General features: G+C 43.7%; 2 protein-coding genes across 6 annotated transcripts; one reads left to right on the top strand and one right to left on the bottom strand.

Moving 5' to 3' along the window:
• Positions 1-1,546: 1,546 nt before the first annotated feature.
• Myl12a (myosin light chain 12A) lies at positions 1,547-9,234 on the bottom strand. Of its 3 annotated transcripts, none has more exons than NM_001135017.1 (4): positions 9,123-9,234; positions 4,359-4,557; positions 3,783-3,944; positions 1,547-2,048 (listed from the first exon to the last, which is right to left on the bottom strand). In NM_001135017.1, exons 2-4 carry the CDS (start codon positions 4,540-4,542, stop codon positions 1,876-1,878), a joined length of 519 nt encoding a protein of 172 aa, NP_001128489.1. In that variant the 5' UTR covers positions 4,543-4,557; positions 9,123-9,234; the 3' UTR covers positions 1,547-1,875. The 3 variants fall into 3 exon arrangements, with proteins under 3 accessions (NP_001128489.1, XP_087423554.1, XP_087423553.1); XM_087567428.1 differs by having other exon boundaries at positions 1,551-2,048; positions 9,009-9,191; XM_087567427.1 differs by lacking the exon at positions 9,123-9,234 and adding an exon at positions 5,550-5,596 and having other exon boundaries at positions 1,551-2,048.
• On the top strand, positions 6,848-20,475 carry LOC102555687 (uncharacterized). 3 transcript variants are annotated; one of them, XM_087569064.1, is made up of 6 exons: positions 6,848-9,739; positions 10,574-10,657; positions 10,998-11,127; positions 11,636-11,749; positions 13,113-13,175; positions 19,138-20,475. In XM_087569064.1, exon 1 carries the CDS (start codon positions 8,862-8,864, stop codon positions 9,597-9,599), a length of 738 nt encoding a protein of 245 aa, XP_087425190.1. In that variant the 5' UTR covers positions 6,848-8,861; the 3' UTR covers positions 9,600-9,739; positions 10,574-10,657; positions 10,998-11,127; positions 11,636-11,749; positions 13,113-13,175; positions 19,138-20,475. The 3 variants fall into 3 exon arrangements, with proteins under 3 accessions (XP_087425190.1, XP_087425189.1, XP_087425187.1); XM_087569063.1 differs by lacking the exon at positions 13,113-13,175; XM_087569061.1 differs by lacking the exon at positions 19,138-20,475 and having other exon boundaries at positions 13,113-13,373.
• Positions 20,476-20,640: the final 165 nt, after the last annotated feature.

Here is a 20,640-nt window from a genome sequence, read left to right on the forward strand (position 1 = left end):
TCCACTGTCTTTTATGCAGTCACATTCATTTCCTGGCCTTTAAGTATCGGGTTCCTCGGTCAATTCAGTTTGGGCATGGAGTCCAGTGGCAATGTAACTGTAAAGCGGGTGGGGCCCATGGGCACTGGAGTGATTTGCTGGGGCTTTGAAGGTGGGGAGCTAACAGAGGTCCTCATTACAGAAACTTTTAGGGACCATCATCATTCAAGCCCATGGCTAGAGGAGATTCTTAGAGCTTTTACTGGCAGCCATTCTTGCTTAAGCAAAGCCCAGCTACTCAGCAGAGAATCCTACTAGCCAAATTAAGGAGACTTAATTCATACAGGGTTGACCACCTACTGTTCCTAACAGCTATTTAAGGGGTTGCCCTGATGGAAATGGATGTTGCAAGAGAGAATTTTAGTAGTGATTTTTTCTCCCCTACTTAGAAATAACTTTATTCCTCACTGAAGATTTGTTAGCAAATCAGAGGTGATATGTTTAGGTGTTTTTCTACCCTCTTCAGTAAAAGTGGAAATCCAGCAAGACTATGGGTGGGTAAGCTGGAAAAAGTATTTTGCTTAAAAATCTGAATAAAATTCAAGCAGGAAATTAGGGTAGATTGCTGTGAATCTAATCTCGAAGGAAGCAAAGAGTAGGTGTTACTGGTTAATAGTCCCCCACCCCCATTCTACAGGACTGAGATTACGGGGTTAAAGCCTCTGGCTCTAACACCAGCTTCTCAAAGGCATTCCTAAGGCATTCTGTAATTGTTTATCAAATGAGGTAATGGTCTCCCTCAAGGACAGTCTTTCAATAGCATAGAAGTTTGAGGCACACACCCTGCCACCCCTGTGTTTCAAACCTTTTTACACTCGGGACTTTTCGAAACATTAGAAACCAAACAGAATAAAAGTGTTTTCTACTCCATAATTAACAGGGCTGAGGTTCTCAATTATCAAAAATAAGCCGAGTTATTTTTAGGATCAAAACAATGACCTCACTTTCCCGACAGCTGTTCTGACTGTGGGTAGGTCAGGAATGTCTGAAATTCACATGGACTTAATGAGGAATCTCGGCATAAATGAACTGGTCTTTTAATAGGGGTTGTTAAAATAAGGAAAAACTGTATACGACAACAAAGTACTGTGTGTATTCCCAACAGCTGGGAACACAGAGACATCTGTCCTTCCCGTTAAAAGCGTTCCAAAGACCCTTTAGAGCTGAAATCGTTTTTTAAGTAGAACAAATGAAAATTGGCTCTTACTTTAGCTGCAGGAAGTAATGCAGAGACGTTTAAGGGGAGTCTGAGCTACCCCAGGGATCACAATTCAGGAATTATTTTCCAAACTGGAAGACAAAGTCTAGGGTACCCAAGGAGGGCTTTATCTGATTTCCCAGGAGGGAGAGAGAGATAAACAGGAGTAGAGGAAACTGGGATTGCCATGGAAACACAACTGGAAGGAGTGGGAGCAAACTCTGACAGGCTGTCATTCACCTCATCTACCCTGCTTGGGGGAAAGACTCGGTAAAACTAAAAGTCAAGTGGGAAAGAAGGCTAAACAACTAAGTATTTTATCAGAAAGTTTAATTATCATTCAGAAAAAATTGAGTGGATAACTTTCTCTGAAAAAATATACTGACTCTGTGGCTGCAGTTATTACAAGGGACAAGACTGTCTGTAAGTTAAATTACCTTACGTTCTCATCGAACAATGACAGAAAGTCCCGTTTCCAGTCTGATGATAAAGGTACACGTGGCCCAAAGTGGCTGAGAATAAATACAAAACAAGGAAAGCAAAAGGCAGAAAAGCAAGGGCATGCGACCGGCTCCAGGAGGAAAATCTCAGAAATACCCCAATGGCAACAGGGACATTTGGCTGGAAGCCACAGCTCTTCAGTCATCTTTGTCTTTCGCTCCGTGCTTGAGGATGCGCGTGAACTCGATGTAGTTGAAATTCCCCTTTTTGTCGATGGGGGCCTCCCTGTACAGCTCATCCACTTCCTCATCTGTGAAGCGGTCGCCCATGGTGGTGAGCAGCTCCCTCAGGTAATCCTCCTGGATGGTGCCTGGAGGGGAAAGAATGGAGCATCAGAACACCCATACCCATCCTCAGCCTGGGTGTCCACCAGCCCTGCAAACCCCAGGAGACAACCAGATACTTAGTGGTTACTCTGCTGTCTGCCTGCCCCACATCCTTTGTGGCTTGGTGCACAAGGACGTACCTACCATACAAGCCAGTGCAACAGGTGCCTTGTAACCTGCCACCTGCCATCATTTCCAGGAAACACACACGCTGAAGGTAAGGCAGTCACTTGCAGGACAGAAGCAGAACCCTGTGTCAGCCCTCATTTCTTTTCTAGCACCGGGCATTTTAAAGGGCTCTCCAAGTAACTTGTGTGCACGATGATTGAGAACCTTTACTATACTATCGGCCAAAAATAAATGAAACAGATTTAATCATAAAGCAAGAAAGACTGACAACTTGCTAGTGTGTGAAATTAATATACTAAGAACACATGTCCCACAAAGTGAGCTCAACAAATGAATTAAGATTAGAAAAGAAACTTCAATCCTCTGTAATAAAAAAAGACCCCTAAAATCTTAGAAGTGTAGCTTTGTAGAAATAAATCATTGACTCCAGCCAATTCACTTAATTAGCACTTAAGTCAACCGTGATTGGGAATAAGTGTACAACTAAAATCTATCAATCATGCTCGTGTCCAGAGATAGACACAAATAAAGAATTTGGTGCATGGAAAGAAAGGAAGGGCTTGGGGTTGGGGATTTAGCTCAGTGGTAGAGCGCTTGCCTAGCAAACGCAAGGCCCTGGGTTCGGTCCCCAGCTCCGGGAAAAAAAAAAAAAAAGGAAAAAAAAGAAAGGAAGGGCTTGTTGTTTTTAGGAGCAGAGAGAAAATTCTACCAAAAAACAAAACAAAACACACTCACTTGTGCTCATATGAGCCTCTTTTGTGGATGAGGGCTGTGTGTGTGAAAATCAGAAGACACCCATACTATACTGTGGAGAGTCCTGAGAGCTAGAGCGAGGAGACCATGCCTATGTCAGCTGCCCATGACAACCCCTGGCATTTAAGACTAGCCTACATTAGGCAGGTACTCAGGTGTCCTCCCTCTCTACACACACCTGCTCAGCCACAAAGTGGAAATCTTGGGAAACATGCCCATATGCTTTCTCTGCCAAATGTTGACTGGACAACATTTTTTGTTTGTTTAATGGTTTGGTTTTTTTTGAGATACAGTTTTCTTACTAGATAGCCCAAACTCCGATTCCCAACTCTACTTCCTGATTGTCACTGCATCTGATCCTTACAACAGCTTTGTGAAATGGGTCACATTATTGTCAGTTTCATTAAAAAACAAAAACAACAGAACCTAACGAAGTAGTCTGCCCAGAGTTACATAGCTATGGCACAGCAGCAGAGTTCCGAAATCAGGTAGCCTGATCCCAGAGTCTAAGCTCTGCTCCGTGTGTTCACTGTGCTGTAGTGCACAGCAATTTATGAGGTTGCAATATATGTCACTTACTCATTTCACCCAGTACTGACAGCCAGCACCTTGGGGAATTAACTTTGTTAAGTAAGAGAGTAAACACGTTTCCCAAAAAGGTTCCCAGTGTACCCGAGGCTTCTGAAGACCACTGACACTCAAGGGATGCACACAGGCCAGAAAGCTGCAAAGAAAACCTCCAAACGGTGCTGAGTGCCAAGTCACCACATTTAAGCTACTAATATCCTGCTACATCATTAAAAACAACTTTGTGATTAAAGGTTACCCCGGCTTACCGATTGCTTCCTCATCGAAGCAAGCGAAGGCATTTCTGATGACGTCCTCAGGGTCGGTGCCGTTCAGCTTTTCTCCAAACATGGTGAGGAACATGGTGAAATTGATGGGGCCCGGGGCCTCATTCATCATGGCGTCCAGGTATTCATCAGTTGGATTTTTTCCTAAATAAAAGGAGCCACACTCACAATCACGTTGGGAAATATTCCAATTATTAATCATGGTAAACATTCTAGTGGAAAATAAAAGCGTCTGGGTTCATGACAGGAAAACTGAGTGCATGCTGAGTGCAGGTCCCCACAGAATCCAAAGGGGCTGGACCCTCCCTCCCTGCAGCTACTGAACACGAGTGCTGGGCACTAACCCCAACCCTCTCTGTGCAAGCAGCATGCACTCTTATCTCTGAGCAACCACCTCAGCCCTCACTTTCTCAAACACCAACCCACATCCATGTAGGAATGCAGACACACACAGCCCTCCAGTCCAACCCAGAGACAGGTACCCATCAGGAAACACTGCTTCACGAAAAGAATGAAGGAAATTCTATGCAATACATCAGCACTGCAAGTGGACATTACCCATTGAAGCCAGCATATCGTGCAGGTCCTCCTTGTCGATGAAGCCGTCCCGGTTCTGGTCGATCATGTTGAAGGCCTCTTTGAACTCCTGGATCTGGGACTGGTCAAACATGGCGAACACGTTGGACGTTGCGCGCTGAGGGCGCTTCTTGGTGGTCTTGGTCTTCGCTCTTTTGCTCGACATGGTGGCGGTTAAATCCTAATTAAGCAAGAATTCAAGGGGAATAAAATCAGTACCTAAGATTACTAAGTATGAATCACAATAATGATTAACAAAAATAAGTGGAATTGTCTTTACATACGACTGAGACTACTTGGTCAGAGCCATGTCTCAGTGGGGTGACATAACTGTAAAAATTTCATCCCAACAACCAAACTAAAAGGGAAAAACCAGTCTAGAGCTTTGAGTTTACTCGCTCTTAAAAGTTGAAAGTCTTTTTTCCAGTAAGGATTCCGATTAACATCCACTCAAAGCAAACAGCATATCAAGATTACATATCCCCACCACCACCACAGCGCTCAGTAACAAAACAAAAGTAAAACCAAAGAGGGTTTGCTTGGGTTGGAGCGGGGTAGATACATGGGAAACGGCAGTTCTCATATAAGGGCACTATGGGGCTGCTAAGGAACACTAATTCATTTTTAGAACCTTATCCTTCTGTAGCTCACACCTAAATTAGCTGACCCACTCTGTCAGAGAAGGGAGGTGGCAAGACTGACTGACTGAACAGGTCTTCCCTCCTACTCTCTAAGACTAAAGTCATTCTTCCACATTCAGGTAACATTTCAGATTGCACCCACGCTTCAGGAACATTTTGATGAAAGGCTAACAACAACAAAAATAGAATATGAAGTTAATTCACCAAGAGCCAGGTCTTACAGACTTTAGAGTACTTAGAGACTTAACAGTAAGTACTTCACACAGACCTGTTGTTCTGTGAATGGTAGCTGCTCTCAACCACTGGATATAACTAAAGTTTCTCATTTGAAATCAGAGCACAAGTTATAAAGCAATTTCATTTAAAGAACACCTTAAAATCATAGATACTATCTTGTTCTCTAATAAAAATTTATCCCTGTAAAACTTAAAAATAAAAATATATTTTTTCCAGTGAACACTCAACTTTAAAATAATATGACATTTTCCAAGTGGAAAATCCCATAGTTATCAGATAATAAAATCCTGCATACCATTCTTCGGAGGTGAAGTGGAGATGGCAATGTGAGGAGTCCTGCTCGGCAGGACTACGACACTCGGGAGTTATATTCTCCGGGCTGGGCTAAAACAGGCACGACTGACTTCACTCTCTGACCAAGATAACAGTTTTAAAGCTTACGTTCTGAAAACAACATTCAGCCATGATTCCACAAAGCACCATGCCCTTGCTCTAAAAATAAGGCTGTGGACTGCAAAGAATGAACCGCTACCTAGATTCCAGCACCCCAAGTGACCCTGAGAATGTTTCCTACGAGCTAAAAAAACAAAACAAAATAATTTCTTACATTCTTTCCTTGATTTCAACACACCAACAGACTAAAATTATGGAAACAGTTAGAAAAGTCCCGCTCACTTTGCTTTTTATCTAAATCGTGCTTCAGATTTGAGAGGGTATCTATCTTATAACGATAGCTGGTCGCAACTCTAGTTATCCACCCCAGAGAGGTGGTACAGTGGAATGACTCTGGAAAGATGCCCTGCAAGGCTATTATGTAGTCTCAAATTTCTACTTTTATTTATCCTTTTGGAACCTATTGTAACCATTCCCAAGTGTGTATTTTCAATCTAATGTCCTCTGAGGCTGCACATCTCATTTACAACACAATGTTGTGTATTCTTCCCTTTGGAGCTAAACAGTTTAACCACCAGGCCACACGGAGAACATCATTACATCTCTTAAATGTGCTCAAGAATGTTCAATATTTTAAGAACAGCATGCCTTTGCAAGGCAAAAAATCTTCAAAAATAGCCTGTTTTATATGATAATCTTGTCTTCCTTCCCCCAATAACCCAGGAAAATAGCCGACGAAGGTGAAATTTTTTAGTCTACAAAATTTCATGTAAAACTACATTTGATGGGGGTACTGTTAAAATTCCTTTATAAAAATGCTTAAAATGTTAAAAGTAACATTGATTTTTAATAATATATATCTTATTACTTAAAGCATGCATTTAAAAATTAGCAAATGCATTATAAAACAGTTGAAAAGAAGTTTTATTTAGCATTAACAATAGCTTCACACGGAAGTTTAGTGAATTCCATACTTAATTCAACTGTATTAGGACCAGCTAATTATATTGATGTATATCAAATGTCACTGGCATAGAACATGTGTGTGACTCATCTTAAAGAACAGTTAAAACACAGAGAGACAGGAATGCAGTAAATGATTGGCTCAACTTAGGCAATGAGCTACACACTTCCCCCATTCCAGAGGAATGACTCTCAAGTTAAAACAATGCATAAAGGTGAGGAAGAAGTGAAGGGGGTGGTGGTGACTGCTTTAATCCCAACACTGGGAGGCAGCGGGACCTGTGGGCCTCAGGCAGCCAAGGGCACACATTGAGACCCTATCATCAAACACTGACAGTTCAGAATGGTCCCCTTATTCCTACAGGATCAGAGGAAAACTATCGCTATCTTCAGAATTAAGATCAGATGCTTGTCTTCATGGAGTTAATTCTGTCCGAATCTGGTAATGTGGTGCTGAGCAAGTTACTCCCCGGGCCTCAACTCTTTCAAGATGATAGTGATTCACAGGTCTCCACACTGGACCCGGAGCTTCACAGCCATGGCATGGCCAAACACCATCTACACAAAACACCACCAAACCACAAGCATGGTCGGAACACCCTCAGGTAAAGGAGCACAGAGACAACAGAGAGAACCTTTGCGAGTGGCAGTATCCTCTCTGCTGTGGTTCTACACAAGTGAGGCTGTAAAATATAATGCTCAAGTTAGTTTAAGAAGTTAGAGCAAAATAAAACTGCAAATATTTTAACTTAGGGTGTATGGCAGGATCATCTGAGATCCCCACTTTGAGGGCTTTGTGAAAGATCTTTGATATGAAACTTAAGAAGCAGAAGATTTGCCCGCCGGCCTTCTAGAGAACATATGAAAGTTTCAGACCACCAGAAAGAAAAGGAAGGGAGCGGGTGGTCAAGACAGTTTCTGTTTACAGACGGAAAGGAGTCTGACTTAGTTTTAAACTAAGACAGGGTTGTAGCAATGCGTGTTGTATGGTGTGGGTTGTTCTGCAGTTCTGGATCATGTACGCTAGGTATGCACTCTGCCACTGAGCTACATTCCCGCCCAAGAAGTTTCATGTTTTAGCAGTTGACTAAATGGGAGCCTCTTGATTAAGGAAGACGTCAGACTATGAAGACAGCCTCGAAGAGGCTTTCCACACATGCCGAGGGCAACCAGATTTCACAGAATCTTTAGAAATGTAGAATTTATAGAAACTATGATAAAGTTTGATGTGGGGCTCATAACTGGGCTTATAATCCTAGCCCTTGAAGCAGAAAGACCATCTCAAGTTCCAGGCCAGTCTGGGCTAAAAGGAGACCCTATCCAAAATAACAAACAAACAACAACAGCAACAACAACAAAGTACCCTATGAAACCTTTTAATCCACACTAAGATATACCTGAGATTGCCTAAATTTAAATAGTAGGATCTCACATGCCTAAACTAGTAATAGATATAAAAGATAGAAATTCTTAATAGAACATTTACACTACAGCCTACTAACTTAATATCTTTTAATAAAAAAAACTCTTTTAAAACTGAGAAATATATCCTTTGGAAAACTCCCATTTCAAAACCTCACAGTGTGGTAGCATCTAGGTATGGCTTGCTTTGAAATCCAGATCAAATCAATGCACTTTTTTACAAGACGAGATGGGGGAGGGCGATAAACTCAGTTTTTTAAAGTGTATTTTCAAGCTGTTATTTCAGTTTCAAGGAAAACCACGTTTTTACTTCTTAGGCACACTTCCGGTTGAGAGTCAGCTTGGATCTTCCTAGACAGCCACACCCAAGAGTTCTGAGCACCTTTAAAAAAGTCATTAGTTGCCAGGATTGACTAATGAACCACGCTTCACTTTTGAAGACAAAAAATGCTTTTCTAATTAATCCTCATCAAAAGCCATCCAGAAAAAAGAAAATACCAGCAACTTTAGTGGAGATTCACTTTCGTCACCCTTTGACACAAGTTTTGCACTAAAGAAGTTAAAATCTTAAAAGATCCCTAAAGATCTTATATATTTACATCCCTACTGACTCTTAATATCAGGCAAACAAAACTTCAATCTCCTCTCTGTTCAAATAGCACTTTTAAAAGTTCTACTTAGAGGGGCGCGCGCTGAGCTGCAAAGACAGGGCCGAGGGCGGCTGTGCTACGGTTTTATCCACAACTCTCTCGGTTCCCGCAAGTTTACGTTAGCAACTCAACAGAGCTCCGGAGTCAGCTCTGTGGGGCTCTGGTTTCGCGGGCAGGCAATGGTCCAAGGCGCACCGCGCTGGCGAGCTAAGCAACATTTCCCAAGATCCAAGTTTGGGAAGCAGAGCGACGTCTGCGCCCGGGCTGCCCCGGCTCCCCGGCCCGTGGCTCCACGCCCCGCTCTCCCCGGGCTCGCGGAGACACACCTGCCCAGGTGCGCTCCCCAGCCGCGGCTCCCGGCGGCCCCCACGTTCACCGCCGCCCGGCGAGGACACCTCCTGGGGCCGGGCCACGCCCGCTCGGCGGCCAGCACCACTCACCCTGCTCAGCCGCGAGAACCAAGAGTGAGCGTCTCTGCGAAGCTTTGCCGCCGCCCTCACAAACTTTCTAACTTTCCAGCCGCCCAAGAACGGCCACTTCCGGCCTCCGCTCGCAAACCGGAAGGAAGCCTGGCGGCCATTCTCCGCCGCCTCTATGGGCCAGCCCTGACGGGAGGGGGACCTCAGGGAAGGTGTCAGAGCAGATGGCGGGCTCAGGGCGCCGATGAGAAGTACCGAACGGGGAGTTTAGGGCTGAAATGGACGTGTGGAGGACCTCTCGGTCTAATTACTGACTCTTCGTCTTTCTCGCGTCTCCGTTTGAACTGTGATTCTGCTTCCTCCCCCCTCTTCGGCAGATGGTTGCGCCTGTCCTGGAGCTCTCCTCTGCCCGCATTCCAGAGCGTGGAGATAGGCGGGGAACCCCGTCTAAGTCCATTTAGGGAAATTGAGGAGAGAAGTGCCGCGGGTCTCACGTGACTAGCCTTGGCCCCGCTCCCCAGCCCGGCGCCCCCGCTCGGCTGGAGTGCGCCTGCGCGGGAAACTAGTGTGAATCAGCCTGTGGGTCAGCGCCTCAGTGTCTGGGCGGCGCGGAAGGGAGTGTGCGAGCAACTCGAAAAGTATGAAAAGGAATTTTAAAATAGCTCCTCACTTTTCCCACGCGGGACGGAATACTAAAGTTTCAGGGCCGCGCTGCCTCTTTGGCCCACATAGAGTTCATGAATTCAGTTTTGATTGTTCCGCTCCCTCTTGCAAAACGTTCTCTGGAACTTTCTTCCAGAGTCCCCTTTTACCCTGATGGTGACTCCTGCCTGCCCCACCTACCGCTCCAGGGTGAATGATGTAATTGGAATAAAGTGCTGGACCTATTTACTCGCCGGGTCTTCTTGCGTGGCTCAGCTGCTAACAATAGTTCCTCTTTAAAGGAAGAGGGGTCACAATCCTGGCGAGACAATAAGGATATGTGTTAAATATCCCTAAGATCAGTTGTTTCCTTCAAGAAGCATTCGTCTCATTAATTAGTGATGCGGTTTAAAGTTAATTCAGAGGCAAGGCCAATGAGAGAAAAAAATACCGTAATCCTATAGATGGCAGAAACAAAGTTTCCCTCCCTTCTTTGATATTCACTTGGAGTGGTAACTAAAAATACAAGTAACTAAGTACTTCACCTCCAGCTCCCTAAGCTAAGGTCTTTAAGAGAGGGTTCTGGGTTGTCAAGGACTTAAGAAGCCCAACATGACTTCTAGGGAAGATTGGGGATACAGCCGTGACAGTACAAACTCAGAGGTCTGAGCAGTCAGAAACAGAGGTGGCTTCTGAGGCAATGAGGCTTCTGCAGTGCATGCACCTCCACAAGGATATGGTCTGCCCTACTGGAAAGCTCCCTGTCCGGAAGGGGAACACCAAACCGCATTCTGTGGACGAGGAAATGAGCAGCTTCTGTTCCGTCTCAGGTCTCAGCTGGAAAACAGTATCTTGTCGCTTTCCTAGGAGTTGCCGATGTATCCTTACCAAATTAATCAATAGGTTTTAAACTGGTAAGTACTGTGGAGGGGCTATGGTTTGCTCGACATAAATGAACAGTTGTTTCCTCGGGATTGGGTTGTGGGTTGAAAGAGAAAGGGCAGAGAATTACAGGGAACAAAAATGAATAGATTACAGAAGAGCAAATAAACCTACCTGGAAGCTAGGAAGATGTTACAGAGGCAGATTGCCCTGATTCTAGGGGTTAATAGAGGGAGGGAGGGAGAGACAGAGAGAGACAGACAGAGAGAGAGAGAGACAGAGAGACAGAGAGAGGTGTCAGGTCATCTGGAGGAGCAAAGAACCCGGCTCATTTGAAATTGGTTTCTGTTCACCCTGTATTCACTCCCACAGGTAACTATGGATATATGGATATACCAAGTCAATGTGGAAAGGACGTCTTAGACCCACTACGGAAGGCCTCTGACACTGTCAGATGAACCTGTTCTTTTGTAACCTATAGGAAATCTTCATGAAACAGCAGGTGAGCCCTTTTCACTCCACGTTTGACAGTCTGGATTCTCCACCATGTCTTTCCTTTAGCAAGCTGTGTAACTTGGAGAACAAGTCCCTCTGTTGACCTCAAGCCCAGCCAATTTTCCTGTATCCCTCCAGCCTGCCTCACAAGGCTTTCTGATTAAGTGAGATCATTTATAATGCCATTTTAATTAAAGACTTATTTATTTTTCATACATGGATATTTGACTGCATGTATATCTGCACACCAGAAGAGGACATTGGATCCCATATATGTAGGTGCTGGGTTTTGAACCCAGAACCTCTGAAAGAACAACCAGTGCTCTTAACTCCTGAGCTGTCGCTCTAGCCCCTCACTTGCTGTGGTGGTTTGGATGGGCTTTGTACAGGGAGTGGCACTATTAGGAGGTGTGGCCTTGTTGGACGAAGTGTGTCTTTGTGGATATGGGCTTTGAGTTTCCAATGCTTAGACTCCACCTAATGTTGAATGTCAGTCTCCTCTTGGCTACCTGCAGAAGACAGTCTCTCCTGGTTGCTTCAGATCAAGGTTCTTGGCTCCTCCAGCATATATCTGCCTGAATGCTGCCGTACTTCCCACCGTGATGATAATGGACTGAACCTCTAAAACTGTAAGCCAGCCCCAATTAAATGTTGTCCTTTATAAGAGTTGCCTTGGTCATGGCATCTCTTCACAGCAGTAAAACCCAAACTAAGACCCTTATAAATTTAAAGGAAGATTTTTCTAAGTACAGAAAAGTGGCTCTTAAACTCTCTGTGGGATTGTACACGGGGTGGTATGGTGTAAATGGTGCATGTAACTCATTGTGCAGGTGTACACACCATGCATGAGATGTCTTCCTCTATCACTCTGTCTCTCCCTGAATCAGGAGCTCCCCGTTTCTACGTGGCTGACTGGCCAGCAAGCCTGCAGAATGCCTCCCATACCCTGCTGGTGTCTGCCCATCACTGTTGGAGATATAGGCTTATCAACAATCTCCCTGACTTCTAGTGGCTTTCAAATTTTTAGCTGAAACTTAAAGTTGGAAATTTATACCAGGACTGGCTCAGCCTAATGACCAGACCTAATGACCTAAGTTAAATCCAGGGACTCACATGTCAGAAGGAAAGGCCAACTTTCACAAGCTGTCTAATGGCACAAGCCATGTAGGAAAGGCCATAGCAAGCAAGTGAATTTTCTGGAGTTGGTCCACCATTTTGCATGGCTGTGATGGGTGCACTCTGGAGAGGCATGGGCCCCAGAGACTTCATCCCACAATTGCTTCTCCCTGGCATTCCTGCCACTATTATATAACCTGATGATTCTTGGGCATCAGCCCACCCTGTTGGGCAGATTTCCTGAAGATCAATAGGAAGATGTACTTTCATATAATAATGCTTTTTAGATGAATTGATGATTTCATTATTCATGATAAGGATTTTATAGAACTCCAGAACTGATTCAAGTAATTTTAAGCCCCTGAAGAGTAAAAAGCTGCAAACAGAGCTTGGTATCACAAGCAAGTGACTTGCACTAGGAAGAAAACTAGGCTTTGGGGCAAATTAATGATCAAGGAAAAGAACATTTCATTCTAGGTCAGGTCCAAGAATGAAGCCACAGGTGAGCACTATGGTAAAGCAAGCCCCTGTGAAACTGTTGCTGCGAACTTATAATGAGCTTATAGACTAAACACTGCTGTGAGCTTACTATAAACATCTTTCTGTAACCCCCTTCTGTGTAACATTTTATCTGTGAGGTAAGTTTATAAAGAACTTTTGTCTAAGAAGCTGTAAAGGAGCTGAGAGAAACAGTAAAGTGTGGCTGTTGGGTCTCTGTTCCACCCAACAAATATGGTTATATGTCTCTCTATGTGTACATATAATATGTCTATGTATATATGTCTGTATCTAAATGTATGTACACATACATACATGTGTGCATGTATGTGTTCATGACCTTTTCTCTCTGCTTTTCTTTCTTGCTGTCTCACAAAGAATTAATGAGCTCCAAGCCTCTCCAAGCCAACAAGTGGCTCCAGAGTTGAGTAAAGAGCCCAAGTGAGTAAGTTTCTTTCCTAATCCCCCACTGCTTTCAGCAGGAGCCAGTTGCCAGAAGCCAGGGAGAGCTAATTGCCAGAAGTCATCAGCTTCTGGAACATCCTATGATTCCACCTCAGTAGCTAAAGGTCAAGGTTAGACCTTGACAGTCCACTGATGCACACCCGCAAAAATAAAGAGATATGTATCACCAAGTAATTAATGCCTATCTGTGATGCTTTGCGAGTTTTCCTATTCTATCTAAAACCTCTATTAATTCACATGGCTGCCATGTTAAAAAGAAATCACAGCAAGATAAAGAAACTGGCTGGTTCACTTCTTGCTGGAACCGTTACTGTTTCAGCCAGCCACCTGCTTGCCCTGTCCTACATGGCAGAGAGAGGCTTTTCTCTCTCCTTCCTATGGCTCCTAACTGATGAGGGCCTCACCCCACGGTCTGTCTAGAATGTTTTTATCTCCCAGGGTCCTCTCTTGAAATCATGCCCAAGTCCTCCTAAAATGTGAGGTCATGTCCCACCAGTGCTGGGGTTCTCAGGAGCCGGGGGTAAGGAGCGCAGACTTCGCTTCTAAAGGAACATTTGTTAATGTCAGGAGACACTTTGCATCTTTATAACCAGAGGGCTGCTTCTGGCCTGCAGAGAGTAGAAGTCGGAGATGCTGCCAGAAGGGCTAAGATTGAGAAAACACTACACTGCTGATTTGGAGGCTCAGTATTAAGGGATGACTTGGGGGCACTCTGAATTCATTGCTCCTTCCTCATAGCAAGACAGCTGTTTTCTGAGGTCAGGTCTAAAGAGAAAAAGAGAGCTAAAGTTACCATGTGCTTTTCCTACACATGCTGAGATCCATGATATTTCAGTTATTTGTACAGGTTATCTAAATAGTCACACAAGAAGCCAAAAGTATAAGTTATTTCATTTTCTGGGAATAGGAGAGAAAGAAGTAGTACAGTGCAAATCAACCCTCACTTCTCTAATTATTTATGAACACCAGCAAATAGTTGGTAATTGACAGCTTACTTGGGTGCGTATAGCTAGTTAGCACAGTTAAAAAAAACCTATGTTTTCTATTTAAAGAATCTAAAGTGCATGTTTCTGTGTGTGTATGTATGTGTGTGTATGTGTGTGTGTATATGTTTGTGTATATGTCTCTGTATATGTATGTGTGTGTCTCTGTGCATGTATGTGTGTATGTTTCTCTCTGTGTATGACTGTGTATATATTTGTGTGTATGTCTCTGTATGTCTGTGTGTATGTGTGTGTATGTCTGTCTCTCTCTGTGGATATGTATGACTCTGTATGTGTGTATGTCTTTCTGTGTGTCTCTGTGTGTATGTCTCTCCCTCTCACTCTGTATGTCTTTGTGTGTGTATGTTTCTCTGTGTGTGTATGTTTCTCTCTGTGTGTATATGACTCTCTCTGTATGTCTCACTCACTTCGTGTATGTGTGTATATGTCTCTCTGTATGTGTGTATCTCTCTGTGTGACACAATCTCTCTCTGTGTGTATGTGTCTCTTTATGTGTATATGTGTGACTCTCTGTATCTCTCTCTCTCTCTCTCTCTCTCTCTGTGTATGTGTATGTGTGTGTGTGTTAGAGAGAGAGAGAGAGAGAGAGAGAGAGAGAGAGAGAGAGAGAGAGATGTAACAATGAGCTTTAATCTATTAGTCTAGGAAAACAGTAGGAGGCGCTCTTGTCTTTTAAATGAAGAGAATGTTTAACTAAATCTGCCTGATAATTAAATTTGAAGCAACAGAGCTACAAAGAGACTACAAATCGTGTATTAAAAGGGTATAGAAAAGTCAACATGAATGAAGAATTTCTGTTTTTTAAAATTTAGTCAATATTTTTTCTTAAAAATTTTAATATTTATTTACTTTATGTGTGAGTGTTTTGCTTGCATGTATGTATGTGTAGCATGGGCCTTCGGGATGAGAAGAGTGTTAGATTTGCTGGAAGTGGAGTTATGAATGCCTGTAAGCCCCAGGTAGGTGCTGGGAACTGAACCTGGGTCCCCTGCAAGAGCAACCATTGGTCGTAACTGCTGAGCCTTCTTTCCAGTCCCCAAACTTATTTTTTCAATGTAATATTATCATTAATTCTTTGAAAATTTCATATACTCACAGAATGGACTTAATAAAAAAATTTTTTTAAGCCGAGGAGTGATCATTGCGGTGAAAGCATGTGGGACTGAGGCTGGGGATGCCGCACGGCTGGTAGAGTGCCTGAGTTTGCTCCTCTGTACCACATAAGCTCAGAGCGGCAGTACAGCCTGTGACCTGGGCAGTCGGGAGGTCAAGGCATCCTCAGGCTCTAGTGCGAGGGCTGTAACTCCATATTATAATCATTTCATATAAAATGCCTCATGAAAGACGGGGTCTCAGCACAACCTTAGAGCGTTATAAATGAACAAAATTCCTCCAAACCAGATGCTACTAAGTTTAAAAGCAGAAAATTGGCCAAAGGATAAAAAAATAGATATGGTAAAAATTTGAAACCATGAAGGTCAATACCTGTTTTCCTAAGTGTCATAAGTAATGAAAGACATCTTTTCGAAAATGAAAAGAAAATGTATTTTGGAAAACAAAATATGGAAACAGAGAGCCAGAACTAGTGGTGCAGGCCCGGAACCCCGGATACTCAGGAGGCTGAACATAGGCAATGGCAGATACAAGTCCTGCCTGGCAGATCAGGTTCAAGAGCAACCCTGGGAATAACCTCGCTCTTACAATGTGTGTGGCGACCAACTGCAGCCGTGTCATTCAGAAACACAAGCATAGCAACTTGAGGAATGGAATCCTGTATCGTTGTTGGGTTGAGTATATAAAATTTTTAAATGGCTTCAAGTTATCTTTAACACATGACTAAACTTTAAACTGTACAATACAGCGACATAAGTCTTGACATGTGCATCTTCTTGTGAAAGCCATCACTATACCTATGACAGTGAATGCTCACATTACCCCGTTGTTGTATATTATAAAATCGCATGACCGGTTCCCACGAGTTCCCACTCTGCGTGGATCTGGTGCTCTTGCCGTTTCCCTGTCAGCTGATTTCACACACTGACACACTGTCCCCTACCCGGGTTGTTACCACGCCTGAGACTCACATCGTGTTCCGAGGACCGTAGCATTTTACAGCCTAGCACGGCTTCCTGTCACAGACTCCACTCACACTCCCAACCACCCAGTCAAAACACGACTCAACAAACCCAACAACCAGGTGTATATGTTAATTACTCAATTCGAAATACATCCACACCACTAATTTACAACCAATTGACAAGGGTATAAACCGCTCACTTAGATAAGATATAGTTTGCTCATCTAGATACACAAAATCCTGTACACATCCATCCCTTAAGAATAGTCATAACAACTTGTATCTATGTAGAGATGCATGACGAGGATCGTTTATGTTTGCCTCCATGCTGCTTCTCCCCTGCTCTCCCTCTCGCTCTGGTCTCTCCTCTCTAAAACTTTTCTCCAGTCCATCCTTCCTTCTTGCCCAATGACAGGCCTCGTTCTGTCCCATACCTGCCTTCACCTGCATAATGACACAACCTACATCAGCCTCAGAGCTTCATGCCCCTTTGCAGATTTCTCTGACTTCCCGTTCCCCCAAATCCAGACAACCACTAGTCCCTTTATGTTGGTAGAGTTTACATGAACGTGCGTTTTTATTTAATTAGTCAAAGTGTTACTATTAAACAATTTATGGTCCTGCTTTCATAAAAAAATATAAAAAGGAAAAAATTGAAATGGAAATGTCTTGTGACAAACAGATATATCCAGAATACAAAATGTTTAATACACTATTCCATTTTCACTCCTCCAACGGCAAGCAGGAGAGACACGGTTCAAAGAGTTCAAGAGAAAAACTTTAGGGAGCCACACAAACCCAGAAGTTCAGGTTCTAGCCTCTTGCTTTTTCGTCTCATGGGCCAAATAGTCATTCTCTGATTGCCTACATCTGGGTTTGCCCATCCTCTACCAACTGCCTTCCTCCACCACCCTTAGCTTGTGGCTCCTGGAAACTTCAGATTGCCATGTGTCATAGGGTTTCATTGCTGTGAGGAGACACCATGACCAAGGCAACTCTTACAAAGGACAATATTTAACTGGGGCTGGCTTACAGGTTCAGAGGTTCCGTCCATCATCATCAAGGTGGGAGCATGGCAGTGTCCAGGCAGATGTGGGACTGGAGGAACTGAAAGCTACATATCTTGATCCAAAGGCAGACAGGAAGAGACTGGCTCCCACGTGGCTAGGAGGAGGGTCTCAAAGCCCACCCTCACAGGGACACACTTCCTCCAACAATGCCACACCCACTCCAACATAGCCACACCCACTCCAACAAGGCCACACCTCCTAACAGTGTCACTCCCCCGGCCAAGCTTATACAAACCACCATGCCATACTTTACCTCATTCTAAATATACTTATATCATCTCCTGGTTTAGCCCTTTTGACTTTCTTTTTCTGCTGCTAAGTGTTGTAGCAGTATTTCCAATTTGGTGTCTCAAAGAGAAACAGGTAATTTAGCTTCATTTGCCTTTTTGAGCCAGTCCACATTCTGTAGGTTGCTTGCTGGGCAGGATATATATCAGGTATTTTTGGATCTGGAGCCAACCACCATCTGTGATTGGAGAGCAAGAACCCCAGCAGCAGGCACTGTAAGCTGAGTTAGCTATGCTCAGGAAAGGAAGGTTGTGTGTGTGTGTGTGTGTGTCTTTCTGGAGAGAGAGAGAGAGAGAGAGAGAGAGAGAGAGAGAGAGAGAGAGAGAGAACGAGAGAACAAAGTGCTTACCTTACCTGTCATAAGAAGAGTAGGTCTTTAGAGCTTGCTGGAAATGGAATTAAAGTTTAGCACGTATTTACTAATCTTGTGGCTTTCAGTAACTTTAATGAATCGGAGGAGACTTAACCTCTCTGAACTTTATTTTTTTCATTCATACTTGGGGGTAATAATATCTTTCAGAGACTTGGTAAAAACAAAAAGTTAAAACAATATCTGCACGCAGTACATTGGAGTTCTCAACAATGTTGGATGTTTATAACAGTTTAATGGTGATATTAAAAAAAATCTACGGGCTGGAGAGATGGCTCAGCGGTTAAGAGCACCGACTGTTCTTCCAGAAGTCCTGAGTTCAATTCCCAGCAACCACATGGTGGCTCACAACCATCTGTAAAGAGATCTGATGCTCTCTTCTGGTGTGTCTGAAGACAGCTACAGTGTACTTATAAATAATAAATGAATAAATCTTTAAAAAAAATCTACCCATAGATTGATATATCTCAGATATATTCTGTGTCAAAGCTAAAAGATAGCTCACCCAAGAAGAAAACCAGATAGGTACAGATATTAACTTTAAGGATGTTCAGTCAAACAAAGAAATTTATAATGCATTTAAAAATAGTTATTTCTTACTTACATCAATTGAATGTTTTAACAAAATAATCCAAACATTATTTTTCCAATCTAATTTTTCTATTTTGTTTTTGTTTTTGAGATGGGCTGGCTTTGAACTCATGATCCTCCTGCTGCCACCACCTGTTACAAGCACAAGTCATTACACTGGCAAACACTGTGGTATTAATGGGTACTGAGGAACAATATAATACATTTGGTTTCTGGTACTATAGATTGAGGAGATTTTTATAAATGGCAGTCCCACAAACAATACCTTGGAATTCATAGTACCATCTGGAAAAATACTTCCTAAGCAAATAATTGAGAAGGAACACTTTTGTAGGTACAGATATATATAGCTTTCTTTCTAGTGCAGAGGCTTTTGTGATTTTTATAACTAAAAGAGGGGAGTTGGTTTTTCCGCTTCTGTTGTGCGTTGGAAACATCTTGGAGCTTTCAAAAAGCATTCATGTCCCATGCCAGCGATTCTGAGTTAATTGTTCTAGAATACAGCCTGATCCTGACTGTGCTTTTTAACACTCCCCAGGTGAGACTAACATGGACCTATGAGGGAGAATTGCTCTTGCCCCTCCTTATCCAGGGACCCATGAAAACACAAGAGCCAGAGAGGCTAAAAGGCCTCTCAGAAGAACACACATGGGCCATGGAAATGATGATGTACCTGCTGCCTCCTTCCACTCAAGTCCTGGAAATATGCATGTGGTCAGCACTTAGACTAGGCAACAAAGCACGGGGAAGCAATACAGCGCATGGTAATATGGATGACCACAGACAGAGTAGAAAGTAATGCATGCAGGTCAGTGAGAACCACAGTAACCGGGGTCCATCCCTGCCACTCACCCAGAGCAGCAGTTGTTCCCTCTGGAGCTGTTGCCTCCTTTTGGGGAGCACAGTCCTTTCTTGCCTCTCTCTGATCCACTAGATGCAAGTCTCTCTGTTGGAAAGGTGAAGCTCTCAGCATCCGGGTCAGCAAGAGACCCCCTCCCACACACCCACACACTTTTTACCACATCAATTAACCATTCTGTGGCATTCAATATGCCACTCCCACTCATCTCTAAAACTTCTCACCTCTCCTAACCAACATTTGATAGCCATTAAAGACACTGCCCCTGGCATCTGCCATTCTGCTTGCTGTCTCCGTGAACCTGACTCCTGTAAGCTTAGGGCATGGTGGTTTAGCCGGCTCTATCACCAGAGCTTGAGAGAAGCAGGGTAGATGGCACTGAACCCTGTTCTTATCTCCTACTTGTCTCCCAATCGTGTGCTTGGCTGCCCCACAGTTCTTGTTTCTCCATCTCTTAAATAGTCTCTGCTTCCTTATCAAATGCCCACTGTGTGTCAAGAGCTATGCTAGACGTGGGAGTCTTACAAAAAGTTCAGCTTCTTGTCTGCAGGCAGCTCACAGTACGGGAGATAGGTGTGCATGTGCTAGGCAAGCAAAGGAGTGGCTCATGTGGAGCAACTGAGGCTTTCAAGTCCCAGAGCTTGGAGGAATTGCTGTGGTTGGAAGTAAGGGACAAAACAGAAACAGAGGGGTGGGTCTGGAGGTGTAGGTCAGATGGCCAAGATCCCCTAAACTGTGTTAAGGAGTGTAGCTGGGAAAGCAAGAGGACCCAGGAAGGTTCTAAAGGAGAGAAGATGCGAGAGCTCTGCCTGAGTGCAGAGCATCCTCAGTCTCCAGCTGCAGCCCTCATTCTGCCCGGTCATTAGACCTGGTTTAGTGTGGTTTGTCATACTGCCCAGGCTTTGTGACAGTGTATCTTAGTGCTGACCCACAAGGTCATCACAGCTTCTAAATAGCTTTGACAAATTATATACAATGTGTCTGCTAATCTGGAAAATAAATGGACTCCTGAGCGAAGTTTGCTCTAGCTCTCCTGCCTTTGTGTGAAACAGGGATGAGGCCATCATTCTCAACATGCAACATTCCAGATTTTCTGTCTCTGGGAATTGAAACACTGTTTGCTAACACACATTCGTGAACAATGAGGAAAGCATTACCTCTCCCCTCCCCCCCCCAAGCCAA

This window comes from Rattus norvegicus, chromosome 9, assembly GCF_021556685.1.
Source record: "Rattus norvegicus strain SHRSP/BbbUtx chromosome 9, alternate assembly SHRSP_T2T, whole genome shotgun sequence".
Classification (NCBI taxonomy): domain Eukaryota; kingdom Metazoa; phylum Chordata; class Mammalia; order Rodentia; family Muridae; genus Rattus; species Rattus norvegicus.